At 35.0% G+C, this 24,036-nt stretch overlaps 2 protein-coding genes across 3 annotated transcripts in view; both read left to right on the top strand.

Moving 5' to 3' along the window:
* Nucleotides 1-24,036, top strand: part of LOC100259768 (choline/ethanolaminephosphotransferase 1) — a 104,344-nt gene that overhangs the window by 57,445 nt on the left and 22,863 nt on the right. The gene's annotated exons all lie outside the window — the stretch shown is intronic.
* LOC100265025 (putative Peroxidase 48) lies at nucleotides 7,099-9,545 on the top strand. Of its 2 annotated transcripts, none has more exons than XM_019222880.2 (4): nucleotides 7,099-7,550; nucleotides 7,766-7,963; nucleotides 8,399-8,492; nucleotides 8,649-9,545. In XM_019222880.2, exons 1-4 carry the CDS (start codon nucleotides 7,272-7,274, stop codon nucleotides 9,131-9,133), a joined length of 1,056 nt encoding a protein of 351 aa, XP_019078425.1. In that variant the 5' UTR covers nucleotides 7,099-7,271; the 3' UTR covers nucleotides 9,134-9,545. The 2 variants fall into 2 exon arrangements, with proteins under 2 accessions (XP_019078425.1, XP_010654258.1); XM_010655956.3 differs by having other exon boundaries at nucleotides 7,103-7,550; nucleotides 8,399-8,564.

Genomic DNA, 24,036 nt, shown 5'->3' with positions numbered 1-24,036 from the left:
TTGATAATGAAATGAAATGTTTTAAAAATCACTTTAAAACCTTTGTCACAAAATTGACTAATGCTTAAAAGGTTATGTTTTAAATCATCTACTAATAAAACACTTTCAATGAGAGAGAATGTGTCATTATCAATGTTGCATTGACCAATGATCTTTCCTTTGACATTGTCTCCAAAAGTAGCATATCCTTGTTTTTTCTTTGTAAGAAAAGCAAACTTGGATTCAGCTTCAGTCATGTGTCTTAAGCATCCACTATCCAAGAACCACATGTCATTCTTTGAACCCTACAACACATAACTCAAGTTGATTTCAATATTCATATCTTTTTGAGTCCTTGAGGGTTAGTGACCTTAGATATTTCAACCCAAATCTTTTTAGTTTTTGCGTTTGAATTCTTTTGAGAACCATTTTTTAAAGGACATGTACTACTAATGTGTCCTCATTTTCCACAAAATTTGCAAGTAGTGGAAGGACTTGCACTTATAGATTCCTTTACAAAATAATTTTTAAAATACTTTTGATTCTTTGAAGATTTAAATCTTAGCCCTTGTTTGTCAAAAACACATTTTTGGTTAGCTAAAATCATCTCAAAAGATTTTTGTCCACAAGAAAAGATTGAAAGAGAGGAAGTCAACCATTAATTTTTCTTTCTTAAAATTTTATTCTCTTTTTCAAGATGAGTTTTAGAAACTTCAACATTTGAATTTTTTATTTTTTTTTACTTCTACAAGTTCTTTTTCAAGTTGTTAAACTTTCTTTTTGAGATAAGTATTTATCAAATCAAGTTTTTCAAGATCTTCATACAATTCTTGAAAAGCATCATGTATATCTTCATTGCTAATGTTAGAGTTTACCTCATCAAGTTCATTTATTGCCATGAAGCATATGTTCGCCACTTCTTTCTCATTTTCTTATTTGGAGGATTCATCTTCACTCATTCCTAGTGGCCGTCATTGTCTTCTTCTTTCTCATCTTGGTTTCACTCTTGTAGAGAGGACAATCATATTTAATATGTCATGGTTTCTTGCACTTGAAGCACACCAAGTCCTTTTTCTCTTCACATCTCTCCTTGTCACCATGAAATGAAGATTCCTTTTTAGAGAAACCTCTTTTAGAAGTGAACCTTCTTCCTTTAAACCTTTCACTCATCATGTATTTGTTGAACTTTCTTGTGATGAGGGCTAAGTTTTCATTTTCTCCACTTTGTTTTTCTTCTTCAACTTCTCCTTTTTCCTTAGTTGTGACTTTGAGAGTTATGTTCTTCTTCTTTTTGTCTTTTTTTTTTCTTGTTGCTTATTTGCCAAATTGATCTCATATGTCATCAATGATCCTATGAGCTCCTCCAAAGGTAGCTTGGTTAAGTCTTCGGCTTCTTGAATTGTGGAGACTTTTGTATGCCACTTTGATGGAAGTGACCTCAAGATCTTCATCGCCTTCTCCAATTCCTTGTAGGTCTTTCCCAAAGTTTTAAGACTATTGAAAATGTCGGTGAACCTAGTGATCATCTCAATAATAGTTCCATTATCTTTCATAAATAAAAAAAAAAAAATCATAACTATGAACAAGTTGATTTTTGACTCTTTAACTTGATTTGTTCCTTCATGAGTTATTTCAAGTAATCTCCAAATTTCTTTATCCGATTTGCATTGACTAATTCTATTATATTCATTTCTATCCACAGAACATTGCAAAGTATAAACGACCTTAGCATTTAATTGGAAGTTTCTTTTATCACACTCATCCTATTCTTGCTTGGGTTTTGGAACCATGACTCCATCAACTAGTTTTGAAGTAAAAGTTGGGCCATCTTCAATGACATCCCATATGTCTAAATCAGTTGATTGTAAAAACCAATCATTTTAGTTTTCCAATAGGGATAATCGGTTCTCGTAAAAAATAGAGGTTTGTTGGTTGCAAAACTTTCAATATGAGATGAGTTTGATGGATTAGTCATTTCCTCTTAGACGATTAAGTCTTAAACAAGAGGCTTAACTCTGATACCAATAGAGAAAATAAAGGCTAATCTTAATAGAGAAAACACTCAAAAGGGAGTGGGGGTAGAGGTGAATTGGAGTTTAAAAAAATTCTTTATAATTCAAACCAATTAGTAACTTAACTATGGTTTGTTATCATCAAAACACAATTAGGAGAACCCTTGGGCTAACACATAGGTCAAAAACCTATGTTGATTTTGACACAAGCTCAATATCCTCTCAAAGTTAAGAGTCCATGTAATATAGTAGCTTGGTGAATCATGACAACTAATAGGCTTATGTCATAATTCACTATAGGTCATGTCCAATGTGTAACCATACACATTAATGCACTTACTATAGGAAACTCATCCCGATAACCAAGACAAGTTATCCCTTTAATTAAGAGGTAATACATTACAATTTCTATTGGATTGCTCAAATCTATGAATTGATTATAAATGACTTATTTACTTACAAGGAACTTATGACTTGTATCCCATGCGCAACTCCTAATGCACCTAAGTTAAGTACAATATAAGAGATACAAACGTGTACACTCAAATAACAAATCAATAAAAATGGAATAATAAAGGGAAATCAAGAAACATAAATAAATTTATAAATGAATTTCAATCTATTACATCATATCATGCTTTCTAGGACTCAATCCCAACGGATAGTGCTTAGTGGTAATTTAGGTAGGGATTTATAGAGGTCAAACCCTTCAAGTGATCCTTCTTTGAAGGTCATGACTACAACTTGGGTCATGTATCCTTGAACTTAGGAGAGTTCAAAACCATTAGATGTAAAGGCGTATTGATTCTTTAGTAACTTTTGAAGCTTAGAATCATGCTTTTAATATTTTCTATTGTTAAATAGATTGTATGTTTTGGGATGTTGAATGCAACACCTAATTCTTCAAAGTTTGAAATTAACATAGATGGAAGTTGGAAAAATCACATTAACGATGGTCCTTATAGGTTAAAAGGAAAAACTTTAAACAACAATAATCCATATCTTATGTTAATATCGTCATCTCTCTCCTATGTAACAAATGTTCGAGAGGGTTGCAATTTCATTGAACATGTTAAACTTGGGAACAACAAACCCTTTAAGAACTTACTCATATAGGATATTCTTTATGAAAATGTGAAAGTGGTTACTAGAATAGCTTGTAGTGCTATGAGCTCTAGGGTTTGCATTGGTGGATGTTACTAAGCTACTCTAGGGTTGTGTAAGTGTGTGATTGTTGTGTAGTGGTGAGTGATTGGATTGAGATTGCTTTGAATCGGTCAAGTTTTGCTCTCACCTCATTCCTCATCATTGATTAGTTTCTTGAACTCTACTTTTTTAAGAAGGTTGAAGGTTGGAGTGTTAGCTGACATTATTTGATTATCCTCTTAGTTATGTGTTCTCTTAGGCTAGAGCCTCATTTGTTTTAAACAACTCATGCATACTACTCTTTCATGATGCACTCTTCCTTTTATAACCTCTAATAACTCCTAAATTCTTAACGGTTGTAGAGGGTCTTCTCATAGAAGCTTACTATTGGTTTGGGTATGCACCATGACTGACTAGATGACTTTTCTATGTTCCTAGTTCCCATAGACAAAGCCAATCTATTTTGCCTTATAATGACTCTTCAAGTTGTCCTTTGGAATTCTCTTTACTTGTGTTTCTACAAACACAAAATATTAGGATAAGAGAAGCCTATTAAGCGAGCCTCTATTCGATGATTAAGTCAACCATAGAAAATCAAAAGATTTCATAAACATGAAAGTGATGATATTCACCTATCTCTAAAAGAGAATTGCTTTGGCTTTATAAATCTTCATTAAATAAAATCATACCACCTAAACTATTGTACATTATCGATTATGTGAATAGTCGACTATTAGGTGATTAATATAGAAGTCATATTCGATAACATTAATGCATAGGACATCCCTTATGGCATAGCCCAAAAGATATTTGTTATGGGATGTTTGTTATATTTATTATAGTATTAAAGTAACAATTATCCATTACAGAATTGATGTATTGGTCGCTTGTTATGTTAAGGCATCTATCATGCAATGGTTAAGTTCTTTGTGAATTATAGGGTTTTTTTGTATTAATGAGGAATTACCATGATTTGAGTCCATTTTAATTAGTTTACTTAGACTTTTATGATTATCATAATATATTAAGTTTTGGCAGTATTTTGAGAGTAAATAACATGTGAATTTTTATATTTTGTATCATAATGTGTTTTATGGATTTTTTTTATTTTTATTTTTGGCGAATTTCATAGGAATTTATGTCAATGAAGAAATTTTGGGATCTCAAAGAGATGATAAGAGTGTTTAGGAAATTGAAATGTAGCTTGGAAGTGGTCTAGGTGGCAAAAAAAAATGTTTGAGCACCCTTTAAGTCACAATCAATTCCTCTTCAAGATTGGTAGTACTTTAGCACTAATCATTCACTTCAAGTGCTACTTTGAGCATTACCACCACTTGTGACCATATATATATTTGCCATTGTGTCATTATTTTTTTTTTCACTTTCTAATGCACTTGCATGTTCTAACAATCCTTTTCTTGACCTCTCTTTTTTTTCATATGGTTTTTGGTCCTATTGTTTCAAGATCTGACTTCATATGATTGTTCTCATGGATTTCCTAGCTAATTTGACATTTTATTTGCTCAAATTGGTTTCCACATCTTTATTTGTTCTTGTTTTCTTAGTTTTCATAGAAAAATTTAGGTGAACTAGGTAACACAATCTTCAAGTGAGGTTATCATTAATCAGAGCTACTAGTCTAAGCATGTTAGATATTTCCAAGGAGCTCTTGTTGTGCTACCTACATGTAAGAAAAATGAGATTAGGGTTATGGAGTAGGGTAGCAAAAGGGGTGGTCTTTGAAATAGAGGGTGTGGTAGTAGAGGATTGGCATGTAGTTTCAAGTGTTCACTTTGATTGACTAGCTGAGAGTTCATGTTAACTGTCAAATTGATGAGCTTCAAGCATATCTCAATTCTCATGAAGATGAGGTAAGAGCACATCTTGACATGCATATTGATGACCTTTATAATTGATCTTAGCACATGGATGGCAAGCATGCTTTTATGGCAACTTAGATATCATCACAACATGACCCAAGCAGACATCATTTCCTTCTACTTGGCAATTCTAGCTAAATGTTTTTAGGTTACTTTCAAAGTATTTGCTCTACTAGACTATTTGTTTATATATGTTGATCTAGTTGTATTTTGTTGCCACTATTGGTATTTCTTCATTTTTGATGTATTATGGGTGTGTTTGGATATATCCTAAATATCTTTTTCATACTCATGATGGACTTTGATTATATTTACCTATTTTTTCCCAACACATTACCTTTCATGAGTATTGTTGTTTGAGTGTATGTAGATAATAGGTTCCAAGTCCCAAGAATTTTTAGGACTCATTGTTGCAAATTGAAAGTTAGTCCGTAGAATGTTTGGTTTAAAATTAGGTGATTGTAAACTTTATTTGAGAGTATTGGAAAGTTTATGTAATCATTATTTTTTAAATAGAATTGCCAAAGGGGAAGATTGTTAGTGAACTAAGTTTGATAGCTAAGTTGACAATTTTGTTCCATTCATTCTTGGTATTGACTCTACATACTTCTTATGATTTACACTATATCTAAAATCCTAACTTCACTGCAAATTTCATGTTGTGTTAATCCATGTAATATTGTTGAATTGTTTAAAGCATGATGATGTATAAAAGTCATATAGTCGCTTAAATTTTAATTGGTTGAGAAAATAAAAATAAAAGGAGATTTTAAGATGAGTGCTTAAACACCCTCCAAGATTGCTCAAGCAACCTTAACGGGTGTTTGAGTGCTTGATACTAGATTTGCTCAATTTTGAAGAATTTTCAAATTTCTTCAAGTTTTCAAATTTGATATTACCATCTTCTGATTTCTAAAATTCGTCTAGTCCCCTAGTATAATATAAAATATACTTATTGGGGGAGTCTTTTTAACATTTTGCGCCCCATAATTTTATATCTTATCTCTGTGCTAACTCAGTACTCAAAAAATAAATAAATAAATAAATAAATAATCTTTGGTTGTTAAGTTTGTAGTAATTGATTGCATTCCTCCGAGGCATTGCCAAGTCTACTAAGAAGCATGGAAGTACTATACCACATACAAGATGACAAATTTAAATTCTAACAATATAACTCTCATATAAAGTAGTGTTTAATTAGATAATGTCTTGTACTTAATGCTTCAGAATTAGTGGATTAGCTTTGGGGACAATTGACCCCGTGGTTTTTAAATCCAAAAAGTCTTTAAAAAGTTTTATGGATAGTTTTGACTTAAATTGTATGTCCATTATGTGATTGGTTATTCATTGTTTTTATTAATTGAATATATTCTTATAAAAAAATATAAAAATTAAAAATTCAATTAAAAAATCTATTCACTCTCCTCTAAATGGTTCTATGATACAAGATCTTAACTTTCGAAGAATACTGTGAAACATTTGGAGGTCATAGAAAAAGACAAGTAAAGAAAAAAATGAAAAATAAATATGGAAAATTTTCTTTTAGATAAAGGCAGACAAAGCTTGGAGAAATTGCATTCTTTTATAATTTAATTTTCTTACCTTAACTTTTTCATCACATCCAAACAAGAAAATAATTTTATAATTTTTTTATTTTTTTATCTTTTTCTTTTTCTTTTCTTACAATTTTCTTTTCTATTTTCATTTCCTTAAATATAAAGGGATTCCATCCATTTTAACCCATATAATACTTAATAATTTTGGCTTGAATTTACATATTTTTCTTGGAATTCATATTGTTCTATTTTGCAAAATGTTTTTTCTTTTTCTTTTTATTTTTCTTTTTTTTAAAAAAAAAAAAAAGCTTTTTAATAATTTATATTGAATTTATTAATCTATTTAAAAAATTATTTAATAAAATGAAATAAATTATAATTTATAGAAATTTTTAGTCATAAAGGAATTGAACACAATTAAAAATTAGGTTTAAAAGACATGGTCCTAAGAGTATATTTGATAATGATTCTTAAAAGCGTTTTCAGTTTTTGCAATACTTGAAAATTTAAAACTTTGAAGTAATAGAAAGATTAAAAATGTTTTCTAAACTATTAATAAAAGAGTCTAAATCTTGTAAAAAAAATTCATATAACCAATTTTTGGTTTCAGTTAATATCAGTTTTCCCGCTTTCATGTGTATACGAATTTGTCTTCTTTCTTGTTTCTTCTTTTTCGTTTTCTCCATGAACAACTGAATATGCAGAGCTCCACGTTTCGTTTGGCATTTTTGGTAGTGTTGATCTCTGTGCTTCTCTCTCTCAGAGATCCTAGCAAGGGTGAACCACAAAACCATGCTATTCATGGCATTTCTCCCCCAAAACTTGATCATCAGCCTTCTCTGGAATACGATTTTTACCGCAATTCTTGCCCAAAAGCTGAGTCCATCGTCAGATCGAGCATGGCTCAAATTTTCGCTGCCCACAGCGACACCCCTCCAGCTCTTTTGCGCCTGTTGTTCCATGATTGCTTTATTCAGGTTTAATCTTCTTCTCTTGTTTACAAATGGGTTTTCTCATTCTTGATCTTTCCAACTCAAAATTCCGAATGGGGTTTCTTTGTTTCTTTGATCTGGGTGTTCAAGTTTCTGTTCAAAATTTTGTCTCCTGTTCTGAGGGTCTGAGATTTGGATATGGGTTTTGTGTTTATTGCTCTTAAATTTCAGGTTTTGATTAGTTTCTTGATTTGTTTCAGGGATGTGATGCTTCCATACTTCTGGATGATAGCAATGAGAGCACGAACCGATCAGCTGAAAAGCTGGCCATTCCTAATCAGACCTTGAAGGGTTTTGACAAAGTCGAAAAGATCAAGGAAGAGCTTGAAAAAGCTTGTCCTGGGGTTGTCTCTTGCGCTGATATTCTTGTGCTTGCCACCAGAGATGGCATTGTCCTGGTATGAAACATTCTCCTTTTCTTTTTCCCTTTTTCCTTTCGCTAATTTTGAACTTATTTTAGGCTTTGGTGGTGGTCTTAGGGTTTAATGACTTTGAAGGGTTTAGGGCTTTCCTTTTCATTTTGGTTGGTTGTTAAGAACACAGAAGAAAAAAAATTTGAATTTATGTGAACGTACATTCTGATTTTCCATATGAAGAATGTAAATTAAACTAAAGCAAGAGCTTTGAAGCTCAGTTGTTCGGAGCTTTTCACCAAAGATAGAAAATACCAAGTTCCAAAATCACTGTTTCTTTAATTTTCTCACATGTTCTCAGGAAACAAACAGAGTATTCTTTTCAATATATCTTGAATCTGTCTCTTCTGGTTCTTTTCAACTATCTATTTAATTTTCAGTGGGGTCGTCTGATGTGTTTATATTTCTGTGAAATCACAGGCTGGTGGCCCATTCTATCCAGTTTTTACTGGAAGGAGAGACAGTAATCAATCCTACTTTCAAGAAGCCATGGATGATATTCCAAAGCCGGACGGTAATATTACTCAAACACTTGGTCTATTCACTCTTAGAGGATTCAATGAAAGAGAAACAGTGAGTTTATTAGGTAAAGGCTTGCTATTCTCTCCTCTATTTCAAATTTTATCAACTATAAGAATAGTGGTTTCTAACTGGATTTTTAATTGTAAAGGAGGTCATAGCATTGGCAAAATCAGCTGTGAATTCATACAAGGACGCCTCTTCAACTTCTCGGGGACAGGGCAGCCAGACCCAAGTATAGCTTCTGATTTCCTTGATGAAATGAGACGGAATTGCCAAGACAGTGGCAACAGCAGCAATGGCACGGCTTCTCCTCCCATGGTATCAAGAGCTATGAGTGAGTTAACCTTGGGGATGACATACTATCAAGGATTGTCATCTTCAGTCTCATCTGGTTCTGCTTTTGACACCCATTACTACCAGAGCTTGCTGCAAGGGAGAGGACTTCTTTTTTCTGATCAGCAATTGATGGCTGAAGAGAAGACAGAAAGATTGGTCAGAGCTTATGCTTCTGATGATGGGTCTACCTTTCAAATAGACTTCGCTCGCTCTATGATGAAGATGTCGACCCTCAGTGTCCTGACTGGATCTCAAGGTCAGGTCCGGCTCAACTGCTCAAAGATGGTCAGCTCCTAACTGAACCCCATATTGGCAGCCTGAGAAGATTTCCCATGTTCTTCTTGCCTGTTTGGAAGACTTTGCTCCTTGTCTTGAATATATTTTTTATTGAAGAACAAACGGATATCTCTTCCTTTGCTCGTCTCTGCTCATCTCAGGCATTTGGCATTGATGCTGCATATGAAGACTGTTGACACAGCAGACAGAAATCCCATCAAGTGTAATCTAGGCAGTTGAAATCTTTAGTGTACATGAATACGGTTAACTCAGTATACACAGCATACATCCAGTAACATTGTGATTGTTGAGCAAATTACCATCTCTCATGTGTCTGTATGCTTAATATCTAGTTCCATACAATAGAAAAAAACTCAATATACATTGTATTTCATATTAAAATTCTGTATCTATTGCTCTGTTGCTTTTGTTCTCTGATGAAATTTGTAAAATAGTTCATCATCTCAGAGGGAAGATATTAAAACATTTGGCAGTCACTCTTCTCCTCCCTCTGGAACATCCCTTAGCCCGGCCACCCCAAATAGACTTACATTGAGGGCCATGGGTAATCAAAATGGTGTGAGTGTGGTCGTTCGGTTAAAGTAAAAACTTTCTAAAGCTTATCATCTACAAGATTAAAAGAAAAAGGAATTGCTTGTTTAGATTCATCACGCTCTATTCCAAATCAATCCCCATAATGGATGAAAATGCTGCATTGTAAAAGTGGAATTTGGTGAAGCTTGAGTTTTGATTCATCACATCACATTGTCATAAAAATATGGCATGTAACTTGGAGAACCTTGATGACTAGTGGATAGGCACAAGAGCAACGAGCTTGAAGATGGTCATGACTAGCCTGCTGATGGCAAACAATCTATATCTGGGCTGTATGTCTAATTCAAAACTGCCTTCTACCATAGATAAAAAGGTTTTAATCTGTGTGATTGAACCTTCAAAATGGACAAAACTCCCATTGGACCTACAATTACAAGCCATGTGAGATGACTGACTTCCTTGCTGAGTTGAGAAGTGGAAATCCTAGTTAGTTGTCATTTAAGATTTTCGATTACAAACCAGTTGCAGAAACTCATTGAGGAAAACCTTGCACTTACAAAATGCTAAAAGGTGACACTCAAATCCAATAAATGTAGAGATGGGGGAGAAGAGGAGGAGGATATACAGGAAAGGTTTGAGAATGAAAGTATGAGAGTTTTGTCAAAGCTCTAGTAAGGGATTTGGGGGGTCTATGTTGTTTTCTTATAAGATGCTCTACTTTTATATAGGATTTTTTATTTTAAAAACAAAAAATATGAAATATATCCAAAGCACACTAAGGTGGTGTTTGTTTCTTTACTTAATTTTAAATAGAATATTCATGCTTAATAGTGTTAAATATTAGATTGTTTGTTTTTGTACCATTTTATTTCTATTAAGTATTAAAAAGTACAGAAAAACCAATATGTTATTTTTTCTATATAGAAAAAGCTACATATTATAACTTTTTCTATTTAGTAAAAAGTTTATAATAAGTCATGAAAAAGTAAAAAAAACAAACAACCTAAATTTTGAAAACAAATTGTTTTCAGCAAAAAACCAAAAAAACAAACACCACTTAAGTAACTCTCTTTTAAAAGCAGTTTTAATGATAGTGTTTCCGATGAAAACATTACAAATAAAAACACTTTTCTTAGAATCACTCCCAAACAAGTACTAAAAGTGTGTTTGGCAGTGATTCTAAGAAATGTTTTTGGTTTTTCTAATACTTGAAAGATAAAAATTTTAAAGTGTAAGAAATACTAGAAATATTTCTTAAAATTGCTACCAAATGCATAATAAATCTTATAATTATCATATGTTGCAACAACAATTATTGTCTATGGCAATTCATGACTTATTCTAATACTACTGCCATGGTAACTTTAGAAGCCAAAGAATAAATCCAGACAGATTATACAAATGAAGTTCCCTCAATGTCCTCTACAATGGACCAAACTAGTTTAGTAGCGTCCAATTGCAAACAAGTTGGATACCTAGTGGAAGATTTTTTAAATTATTGTCCAAATCAACAACTTAACATTCAAAGTATAAGACCCCCAAGTGTCATTGCTTTTGTCCAACCAGAGAGAGTTTCTGACTAAGAAATCCTTTAATAAATATGTTCCTCTCCCCCATCTCTACATTTATTGGATTTGAGTGTCACCTTTTAGCATTTTATTATTGCAAGGTTTTCCTCAATGAGTTTCAAAATTACAACACGATTAAAAACAACATATAGTTTAGTATCCCAAACATGCTTATGTGTATCTTATACAAGTAAATAGGACAACATCAAGTATGTATGCGAAAATATTATACTAAAAAATATTCAATAAACATTGTGAGAATAAAAAAATAAATTCTTGAATCAAACTTTGACCATCTCATTTGAAAATCAATTCATGTCTAGTGAAGGTAAGATATAACATCAACCAACATAATCTGGGTTTACCTATCCTCGAGCCTAAAAGTAGCATTGTTGCACCTTAATAATCCCTTCCCCAATATGATACTCTTATGGCTTGCATCCATGACTCTAATGTGATACCAAAAAAGAAAAAAAAATTAGTGTTTAGTGAGGGTTAAATTAAACCTTTTATGACACAAATAATTAATTTTGGGTGATTAATTTTGGGCTTGAGAATGATATTGTTGAATCCCAACCAATGATGAAAATATCGGTAATCACGGATATATCGGTACTTCGATTTTACGGATATATCGGATATATCAGCGGATATTCTGGAAAAAAATATCGGTAGGCTTAAAATTGTTAAAAACTCATGGAAATGCAAGGAAAACCTCATAATAATAATTAGAAGTATAATAGACATTTTAAAGTTGTTTTATTGAAAAAATTGATATACATATGATATAATTTGCGATATTAGATGTAATTATATCATGTCGATCTATAAGAAATGTTAATTTCGTAATTGTTCTCATTATAAAGTCGCATAAAATACTTCATTTCATTAAATATCAATAATTTGTACACATTACATTGCAATGTCCCTTTAGTACCAAAATAAGGATCGATGTGGTTCAATGGGATTGATAGATGAAGGAACCCCGGCTTGCTGTTGGAGACAATATTGGTACCAACTCAATGAGCCTCGATAATATTGGTTATAAATTCTAACATGTCATGCATATATCTCTTGAGTCCTGCCTACTGTCTCTACATGGATAGGATACTCAAAGTTCACCCATGTGTTAACGCCAAATCCTTCTTCCATCTGATATGGAACTTGGTATGGTATTTGTCTGGAAGGGGAATAACGCGACATACCATACTCTTCATCTGTTGAACTTGAAGGTTGACCATAACTCATCACATAAGGAGGGTAGACGTTAGCCTCATTCGAGGAGTCACTAAATTGAGTCCCTATACTCATAGATTCAAAACTCCCTGAAAGTAACTCCTCGTTATATGGTTCCATCATTCGTTCTCTTCCTCTATAAGGCTTCCTAATAGCTCCTATGCCTGGACCAGCTCTTCTAGAACCATGGTCTTCATCCTATGTGCAGTGTGTGAAATCATTTTCACAAGTAAATTGGCTGATTGGATATTGACTATGTCGACGTTCATCAATATCTCCTCCCTCATTATCACATCCATCATCAGTTCCACCTCTTGAACCATCGTAACCAGAAGCAGAAGTACCTGCAGCACTAGCCAGCACTTGTGGAGTCAATCTCTTGGTGGGAATTCAATGCCGCATGAAGTGAATCATCAGTATCTTTGCTAAAACTTTCAGAGTGAACTTCTTCGGACAACACACGTTCAACATTAACTACAAATTCTCAAGCATGAGCGGCAATTCGTGGATCAGGATTTCCAACTTCGACATCCAAGTGTATAGGTCTAACCCACTGGAACAACTGATTATCTTCTTCTTCACCCACCTCGGCTGAAATGTCAAGAAGATCAAGGTAATCTTTTTCAACAACTCGATCATTTTCTGCCTCCATATCGCATAACTTTAGCCTCATATTATAGTAACAAAAAACTAATTGCTCCAATCGAGGGTAAGCCAAACGATTTCATTGCTTTGTGTGGATGAGAGCAAACGTGCTCCAATTTCTCTCACATACAGAAAATGACGCAGTTTGTGAGAGAACTTTGATGGCTTACTTTCTCAATGTAGGTGTTTGATTCCCATACATAAACCACCATTCAGCTACAACGAATTTGATAATCATATAAATACTTATGTGGTGAATTTACAATAATGATAATCAATTTTTTCCTATAAAGACTCATCGGGCACCATGGTTGACCTTGCTGCAATTGCCGCTTGATCACTGAATCCTCTTTTTGCATATCGAAAAAGTACAATCTATGTATTCAACATTTAATTTGTTAGTAAACGTTCAAATAAATTGATAAATGAAATTATTGTTTTATTGAAAAAAATAACAATTTTTTATTCACCTCATTTCCAAATTGACCAAGTGATTCAGTAGTTGGATCTAATTTTGCAAAAACATCATGGACAGCTTGAAGTAGTTCCGGATCACTACCAACTCCACGCCTATATTGAAATCTTGGATTCAAGAAGTATGCTACAATAAAATTTAGTAGAGTTAGTATTTTTTTAAAAAAAAAACTTAAATACAAAGTAAAAACTTATAAAGATATATAGTACTTAAGTACCTACTGCATGAAGTGGATGTTTTAGTGTTTTCTCCCAACGATCTTGTATTATTTTGAACATCTAATCTCCAACTCCTTGACGAATAAAGTTCTCTTTCATCACGTGCATAAGCTCGTACACAAATAGCATTATGGGAACAACTTCAAAATCCACAAGTCGAAGCACCACGTATAATGGCTCATATAATGAAACTATATTTGTCAATCTATCCCAATACGTATGGTCAAACAATAATTGCTCCAATTCTTGTCCAAGTTTTGTTCGACTGAGTTTGTGTTGTGCCCATTCATCACTCATAAACAATTTTTTCAAATCAACCCTTTTTTTGAGAAGACTGTTAAGAGCAATATAATTGGTAGCAAACCTTGTAGCTCCTGGTCGAACAATGTCTCCACCACAATACTTTCTCATTTGTGCTAGTAACCAACCATGATTGTAAATGAAGTTAGTTATCTTGCGAGCATTATTTATCACCTCGATAACACTAGGTCTTTTACCGATGTCTTCAAAGATTAAGTCGATGCAGTACGCCGCACACGGAGTCCAATATAAGTTATGCTTCTTCATCAATTGTTTCCCTGCTTTCATGAATGCTGACCCATTATCTGTGACAATTTGGACCACATTTTCCTTACCGACTTCTTTGTTAATAGTCTTCAAAAGCTCATATATATACTTATGGTCTTTGATATAGTTCGATGCATCGACTAACTTAAGGAACACTGTGGTCCCTTTAGAATAAACCATGAAATTAATAATACTTAATTTCGTGGGCCCTGTCCATCCATCTGACATTATTGTGCACCCATATGTCTTCCATTTTTCTCTTTGTTGGTTCACATAAGCTTCCATTTCTTTGTACTCCATTTCCAAGTATTTGTTCTTTATTTCATATGGAGATGGAGGTTCGATTTTCATTCCTGCACTTCATATGTAAAACATGTCACAAAATACTATACTTACTAAAAGTATAACACAATATAACATTTGATAAATTAGTAATTACTTGCTTGTTGTGCACCAATAATCATATTCTTGAAGTGATGAGACTTTGCTTTTGCAGGTGCAACACTCTCATAAATGAAGAATAGCTGATTAAGCGTCCCATCGTTTCTTTAATTGCACCACCCTTGAATATATCTTTGATATTTTTTTGTCTTGCTGCAGAAGACTTGTAAAGCGAATGGGCAATAGGGGGTGAATGATGCGAATGTCGCATACTCTATGATTTTCGCATCGTCGACGGTATACCAGTAGAAGACTCTCCCAGTTTGCGTTTGCTTCCTACAATATTCTCATGTTGTTCACGTTCCCAATTAGATGCTTTCAAGGCACGAACTGCAGATCGATATGCATCCCGCTCATCTGGGTGCATATCTGTCGGATACATATACACATCTTCATCTTCAGCATCTTCATCATCATCATCTTCGTTTACCAAATGTGTATGATGAGTCCCCATTGTGCCACGTAATTGACTACGAATGTCTTCAATATCAGCATTTTTCTTTGTTTTTGCTTTTTGTTTGTCATGCACCAGTAATCGTATCTCTTCTTTCACTTCGGGCGGCACTCTTGGACACTTTTTAGTGTTGTTATGCGGGTCCTTATGCGTTAAATGAGACTTGAATCGCGTGATGCCTCCACTTTTCATTACCAACCCACAGAAATTACAAATTGTTCCATTTCGGTTACCCTCAATTGGTGAACAATACTTCCAAGCCGGATCTCGCCCTAGCATGGCAGAACCACCTTCACTAGCCATGCTAAATCTATTGCAAGAAAAATACACTTAAATTTAAATCTATGTTAATTAAACTAATTAAATAATTTAGCTAAGTTAATGTTCTAAATGTAAATTTAATTCTATTCTATGATAAATTTACTAAATATAGAAATTAATCATAATTGAATATGAAAATAAATCGCGATAATAAAAAAAATTGAGCATATTTAATATTCCATATATAGTAGTTCATGTTAATTAAACTAATTAAATAATTTAGCTAAGTTAATTTTTTAAATTTAAATGTAATTATATGATAAATTTACTAAATATTGAAATTAATCATAATTGAATATGAAAATAAATCGCAATAATAAAAAAAATTGAGCATATTTAATATTCCATATATAGTAGTGTGGACCCCGCATTTCGGCTTATACGTTTTCCACTCGATGGCGAGCTCGATTTTATTTTGAAAAAATGATTTTATTTATTCAAATGACTTGGAGTCACCACTTATTTTTGTTTTATTTTTAAAGGGTAAACAAAATAAGAAAGAAAAACCCTAAATGTGACTCCTTATTTTGGAAAAGGTGATCTACGAGAAACCGGATCGGGTTCGGGGGTCAGGTTACTTATCGAGAAGGTACGATAAAGATCGTGGCATCCCTCTAAGTCCCTAAAGTCGGGTCTCTACTAATAAAATGAAGCTGACATGACAATCAATAAGAAAATAAATGAATACTCAAAGCGAATCATGCACATACGAGAGTCAAAAATGCATATAGACTAACTAGAGTGAGAATGAGTGCGTACCTGGGCAACGAACCATCATGCGCTATCAAGAGAGGGGGGTTAGTGCACAATTAAAGAATAATCTCATGCATGTCATAGAGCAAAATAAATCAATCAAGTATGATAATCAAATCAATCAATCAATCATCAAAATCATGTATGTGGGGCCCCCACCAAAGCCCGTTTATTTTTGCATGAATTAATCCCATGAATTTCCATTATTCGGAATTACGAAAATAAAATTCATGCTTATTTTAAAACGTTGTAAACAAAGGAGATGTAGAAATTGTTGGCCAAAAGGAAATATGACAACAAAGTTTTATTAAAAATGAGAGCCTTGGATGATCTTAAAAAATTCTAAGGATGAAAAATGGAAGGATGAATACGTCGAATATTTGGTGAAGACATGAAATAAATTAAAAAAGGAAGTTGTAGTAAAAAGAAGTGGTATTGGGGGCATTTGTCCTATATGTGCAAATTGAAGTCGATCGGATCTTTACCCGGAGTAGAGCATAAACCTAAAAAAATTAAGAAGGCCCATTTAGAAACAAGAAAATGACATCGTGATAAAAAAAATTGGAAATTATTTGAAAATTAGAATTTGAGAAAGATATTTACAAAATGGGATTTTTGAGAAAACATTTTCAGAAACAAATAAAAAGAAATCTAAGAATGCCGCATGACCCAAAGGTGGCCATGCAAAACGGGTCAAGCCCGTGGGTCCAGCGTGCAAGGGGGACTGTTCTCTGCAGATATCATTGATACCAGCTCGAAGAAATCATAACCTATTGAGCATGCTCAAGGTTCCAGCTGGTCCCGACTCTATACCTTCCTTAGCCTTCTATCACTTAATTACGCCATTTTCTGAGCTTCAAAGAAAACAATCGGATCCTCATCTTGAAACTCATTCATCTCATCGTCGACACACGTCACAAGGAATTCAGGCTCGCAACTTTTTAGGCCATGAATCTTCTTTCTCTTATCTTGGCAGCAAAGGCACACAAATACTCAGCACGAACAGCACCAGACGCGTTAACCCAGTCTGATTAATAGACGCAAGCAAAGAGCTGTGAGAAAGGCACAGCCGTCGGCAGCTGCTCCATCTCCTCTCCCTCGTCAATCTCTGAACTGTTTTGTTGCTAGGTGGTTTTGTATCCTCATCTTCCACAGATGACTTTGACAAGAATGATTACCGAGGTGTACCAGACGGAAAACTCGTAGCCACGATTCTCGTCCGAATTATCATTTTGCCATGTGCCTTCGTCAAGGTTCAGAGAGTAACTGAGCAAATCATACTAGACTCCACGATTTTGGTCTTGTTAAATTGCCGAATAAAAATCTCTCATCTATGCCCGACAGCAAACTCCGACCATCTCCAGACTTTCTTGAAACTTCTCAAGTTCCATCCACACTGGGTGTCTTCATAAAATTTTTCAAGACAGAGTCTGACTTATTCGTGTTTTGATTATCTATCCCATGGACTGTACACCTCAAAACCTCCCAAGTCTCCCGTGCATGAAGCCCAACGACGTTGCTACCTTCCTTATGGATCAAAATAGCCTCCCCAGTTTGGTTATCCATGATCTGGCCAAATACTCCTCTCTCTTGGCGCACCAATGGACCCAATCTGTTTTTTAATGGTTCGCAAACTAGTGTTACCTCCTTGCCTCGAACATGGAGTTTCCTCACAGATGGACCCATTTCATTAAGGCACACATTAATCGCACTAGTGTTTTGTGGGAAATCAAAGCCCTAGATCTGCAGATAACCCAGAAAAAACCCATGGAAAAGTCCAAGAATGCTGTTTGGCATCATGAATGGGTATTGTCCTTCAATCTAACGCTCTTTGTGAACCTCTGTACCCTGATTTCTGACTCATCAACTTGAGATAATGGATAAATGACCCATTCAGCATTTGTTAGCATGGCATCAATGCCTCATTCGACGTCTCATTTTGTGAACAAAGAGGTCAATACAACGGTGCCGTGCAAACTGCCTTTGTGATCCAACCCAAGATCCCTTAACCGGTCTGCTGAGTTTGCTTCTCATCACCAGCGCGGGGCTGTTTTAAGTCAGGATTAGAGCCCGCGACAACAAGGATGGATTCGCTGTTGGGCACGCTAAATATGACAGAGATAACCACGTACCGGAATGATGACAACATGAATGACTGAAGAAAATAAGGTAAGAAGATCACCGGAATTGAAAGATGGAGCAGAGGCTTCGTTCCAAACGTCATCTCCCTGATCGTCGGCAGCTACGGTGCTCTTTTGATGGCGACTTTTCAACCCACTTTGAAGGGAGGTTTACACAGAAAGCTACATAAACCCCTTTGTACATCTCCATGTTACCATCCAGCTCAACTCTTTTCTGGGTATATTAGCCAAAGCGAGATTGGAACTTCCCTGGTTCATCCTTTATCAAAGTCCTCGTAAAGATAATAGCTTGGTCGCCACAATAACACTTTCGGTGAACCGCGGTATCAAGCTGTTTGCTACCCTTTGAGAATCCAGCAAATCCCTTGTCACTGTAAGAGGCGTCCAAGTGGGCAATATCCAAAGAAAGTCCTCATCACCTTAGGTTCGATGGAGAAACGATCCTATGGGAAAACTTCTGAAGAAAGCTAGGAAGTCATGCGCATGACTGATATGCATGTGGGGGGATCGAGAAATGATGAGTGGGAAATGGGTATTATGGAATGTCAAAGTTGAGAGGGTAACAAGATGGAAGTGATAGTGGATGGAACGTGAGTTAACAGGTATTCAAGTAAAGTGATGATGGGTATGGGGATGATGTGGAGAGGGGAGCGGGTATGAAGGTAGGCATGAAGAATGGGATAGGATGGCAGTGGGTATGAAAGAAGTATGAAGGCAAGGATGGCTTGGTGATTTGCATGGTTAGATGGGTACGTGTATGGAGATAATGGAATAGGTAACGGATGCTCCCTGTCCCCTTCAATGGTCGCAATCATGACCAAAATAGTGCTCACTGCCATCACAATAACAAACGGCACCAAGGAGAAGCTTCTGGTCTTTACTCCTCTTCAATCCTTCTAGGTTCACCTACTCCCCACATGCTACTGTTGCATACCAACATTCAAGTCATCCCCTCCTAGTCAGCGCTCTTAGTCTTTAGAAGTGGAATAAAGAGCCTCCGAACTCCCATATTCGTGACTTTGATTTCCAAACCCAGCAAACTATCCACCCAGTAAGTAATCGGACCAGCCAAGATTCTCAGTTCTTCACAGGCACTAGTAATAGAGGAACATAAATGGCAGAGAAGGAGCCAAAACCCAAAAGAAAACAAAGGGAATGATAAAAGAAGAATAAAGCAAAAATAAACATGAGTGTATCAAGCCTCATTTCAGGTGATATCCATAGGCTAATACAGGTGAGGAAATCTCAGGCTAAGGTTATAAAATATATGAGAAGTAGAGTCCCATTAATTTCAAGCCAAACCATAAGGACAATCAGCAATATCAACAATCAACAAGAAAATGATCTAGAAAATCAATGAAATTCAACGTGTAATCCAACCCAAACTGATGAGCAATGCAAAGCAAACCAAAAATGAGAAAGAGATTAGAAGAATATGAATCAAAGTAAACCAAAAACTCACCTCAAGCTCACCTGCAGCCACTCTCTTTCTTTGTTCTCTCCTTCTAAACGGCCACAAAAATCCTCCCAAAAGCACCTCCTCACTCTCAAGTCAACTCTCCACCCAATAATCTTCAAGAATGGCAGCCAAAAACCCCTTACCTAGCTTACTCTCTCCAGAAAGAATCCTCTTCAACTCCTCTCACCTCCTCACTCTCAAGTCACTCTCCAGAATCGCCGTTCTTTTTCTCACTCCCCGAAAAGATACAATGCTACAGAAAACTCTCCCCAAAAAGCTCCAGGAAGCTTCCTGAGAAAATATGCAATGCTAAAAATATCCCCCTTCAAACTCTCTGGAATCCCCCCTCCTAAAAGATCTCTCCCGCCTAAAAAAAAACTCCCTAGGTAGATATCCCCCACTACCTGATTTGCCCCTCCAACAATATCTGTAGAAACAACCACACCCCCTAGCACCACTACTCTACAGCCTCCTCTTTGTCTCTAAGCAAAAGCTGCACCCTATAGCTCCTCGGTCCCCCTCTGCCAACCCATCTTTTTCTTGTTCTCTCCCAGATTTGCCCTCCTAGAAAAATATCTCCTAACCAACCTCCAAAAAGCAACCCTAGTTTCTGCAGAATATTCCCTCTCTCATACGCTCCTCCTAACGGCCTGCAGAATCCCCTTTACACGTGTCAACCTCTTGTTTGCTCCTTGATTCCACTACCTGATGCCATAGCAACCAGACGGGAATCGACATGTGGCTACTCACAGCTGCGACACTTGGCAAAAAGAGCTGCCAAAAAATGCATGAAAGTGAGGCCCTAAAATGGGGGTCTACAAGTAGTTCATGTTAATTAAACTAATTAAATAATTTAGCTAAGTTAAATTTTTAAATCTAAATGTAATTCTATGATAAATTTACTAAATATTGAAATTAATCATAATTGAATATGAAAATAAATCGCGATAAAAAAAATTGAGCATATTTAATATTCCATATATAGTAGTTTGTTAGGAATTTGAGGCTAATCCAACCTATGATAATCACCCTAGAGGGGGGTGAATAGGGTGATGGTCTCTTTTTCAAATTTAAACTAAGTAAAAATAAGAGACAATTTATATGCAAGTATATGATAAGCAAAATAAAGACAATTGCATATAAATTAAAAGAGTTAGGGAAGAAAGAGTGCAAACACGAGAGTTATAGTGGTTCGGCGCAACCCGGCCTACATCCACTCTCCTCAACCTCCTAACCGAGTGAGGGTTCCACTAGCTTGAAGCTTCAACCAAGCTTCCAATCTTCTTACAATTGGATTATGGTTCCAATCCACCCTCTTGGACTTTTGGCTCCAAGCACCCTTTACAATTCTCAAGAGATATCCCTCTCTTGAAACTTCCTCTCAAGGTTTACAAATAATGATCTCAAAGGTTTACAAAAATCCTAGCACAAGAACTTTAAGCTCAAATGATACAAGAAAAGCTAGGATTGAATGGTGCACTAAAGATATGCAAGTTATGAAATAATGGTGCACTCAAAAACACTCTTCCAAGGCTCAAATATAATCAAGAATGATTTGGGAAGGTTAAGCTCTTTAAACAATGAAGATTGGAGCCTTTTTATAGAAGAAAAAAGCCAAACTAGCCGTTTGGGGTTCGACCGGTCGAGCTGGGGGTCGACCGGTTGACTAGCCGTTAGCATTTAATGCTTGGCAGGAGACCGTTGGGCCTCGACTGGGCCTCGACCGGGTCTCGACCGGACCTTGACCGGACCTCGACCGGACGAGGTTCGACCTTGACCGGTTGAACAACCGTTCTGGAAGAAAGAGAAAATTTTTGCATTTTTCGAACGGTCGACCGGTTACTGTTCATCCGGTTCAACCGGTTGAGCTGGGGGTCAACCGGTTACTGTTCATCCGGTTCACCCCATTTAGCTAATTGAGCCGTTTTTTGCTCAACAACCAACTTTTCCAACTTATAACCTTTTAAACAAGTTTGAAACAACATTTAACACAAGGTTTTAGTTGAAAACATGAAATCATCCAATTTTAAAAATATTTAAAACAAAATAACTCTTGGATGATTTAGGTGCATAAGTAAGGAAAATAATGCATGGAAATCCTAGTGCACCAACAACCTTACAAAGAGACTTAAGAAGCTTTGGTCTTGAAAAACTCTTCTCTTTGAGGTGGTCTTCTTCTTCATGATTTCTCCTTGGCTTGATTTGTCTTTGGATTGCCACTTTAGAAGTCATCTTGCCTAATCACACTTAAAATGTAGTCATTAGTTCTAAACCTTGTTTTGTTATCATCAAAATCAAGATTAACCAAACCTTGGTTTCACAATCTCCCCCTTTTTGATGATGACAAAACCAAGGTTGCTAAAAAGCTCCCCCTCAATATATGCTCCTTTGAATTTAGAAAATTTTCAAGTTTAGAAACTTCAAGGAGTATATTAAGGATGCTCAAATTGATATAATTTAAACATAAATAGCATAAAGAGCATTTAGCAATTTGGCAAGACATTATTGTTAAATATAATGCATACAAATATAATCAATAAAGCACATAGCATCAATATGAATAGGATTGCTAAAACACTATTGACATTTCTTCCCAAGTTAGCAACCTACCATTACTTCTCCCCCTTTTTGTCATCAACAAAAAGTTTCAATAAAGTATCTAAGGGGAATCACATGTTATAAAAAAATATAATTTCTCATAAAATGAATCTCCCCCTTTTTCATTTGAGAATAGTTTCCAAATAAAAGATTGCTCATCCTTAGAGCATTCCCAATTTAAAGCATGATTTGGAAATATATATGGGAGAGCATATGCATTACATGAATTAAATAAAACTTTTAGTGCACACAAGCATATGATCATTCAATTTTACATAGGTAAAAAAAAAAACTTCTTTTTAAATCCAAAACCTTGGTTTAACAAATATGCCAAAGTGATACCAAAAGTTATATTATCAAAAGATATACCAAGTGTTAGCAAAGGGATACCAATTGCAAATTTAGCTTTAGAAGGGATACCATTACCAATATTATCAATGCATTTCTTCCAAGGTAAGCATATCCTCCTTTTTGCATGGATCCCTACAAACAAATTTTGTAACCTTTGGTACCCATATCCTTTTGGGTCCTAGAGGGTTAGTCTTTCTTCCCTTTGGAATCCAAAATAATTTAGAGTTTTGAAGAACATGAAGAGATTTTCTTAAGGGACAAATATTACTAATGTGCCCTCATTTTTCACAAAAATTGCAAATAATTGAAGGTGAAAAACTAGAGGCTTCCTTTTTTAAAAAAATGATTTTTAAAAGGCTTGTAGGCTAACCTCTTTTTATCAAGAATGCAATTTTTGATTTGCCAAAATCATATCAAAAGTCTTTTGGCCATTTGAGAATTTTTAGCTCCTCATTTTCCTTTTCAAAAGGGATTTTTGTCTTCTCAATATTTTCAAAATTTTCATTATCCTCATTGAGCTCATTTAGAAGACAAGAAATTTTTTTCTTAAGAGGGATATTTTTGGAACCAAGTTTTTCAAGATTAAAATATAATTTTTGAAGCTCATCTTGAAAATCAAAATGGTTAGAGTTGGAGTTTACCTCATCACTTTCACTTTCTTCCTCTTCATCATCATTTGTTATAGCCATAAAGGCTATACTTTTCTCATTTTCTTCAACTCTTTGATGATTGTACAACTCTATCTCATAAGTCATGAGTGACCCAATGAGTTCTTCAAGTGAGAGCTTGGTGAGATCCTTCGCTTCTTGAATAGCCGTCACTTTTGTTTCCCATTTCCTTGGTAGAGACCTTAAGATCTTCATGACTTTCTCTACTTCGGTGAAGGTCTTTCCCAAGGCTTCAAGTTTATTCACAATCACAAGAAACCTAGAAAACATCTCAACAATAGATTCAAAATCCTTTATAGAAAATAATTCATAATCATGCATAAGGATATTGATTTTAGACTCTTTAACTTGGTCGTTTCCCTCATAAGTGACTTCTAATAGTTTCCAAATTTCTTTGGCCGACTTACAATGCCAAATACGATTAAATTCATTTCTATCAATAGCACAATGTTAATTAAACTAATTAAATAATTT

The sequence above is a fragment of the Vitis vinifera genome, chromosome 1 (assembly GCF_030704535.1).
Source record: "Vitis vinifera cultivar Pinot Noir 40024 chromosome 1, ASM3070453v1".
Taxonomy (NCBI): Eukaryota; Viridiplantae; Streptophyta; class Magnoliopsida; order Vitales; family Vitaceae; genus Vitis; species Vitis vinifera.
The sequence above is the reverse complement of the archived record's forward strand: the minus strand, read 5'-3'. Positions and strand labels throughout refer to the sequence as shown.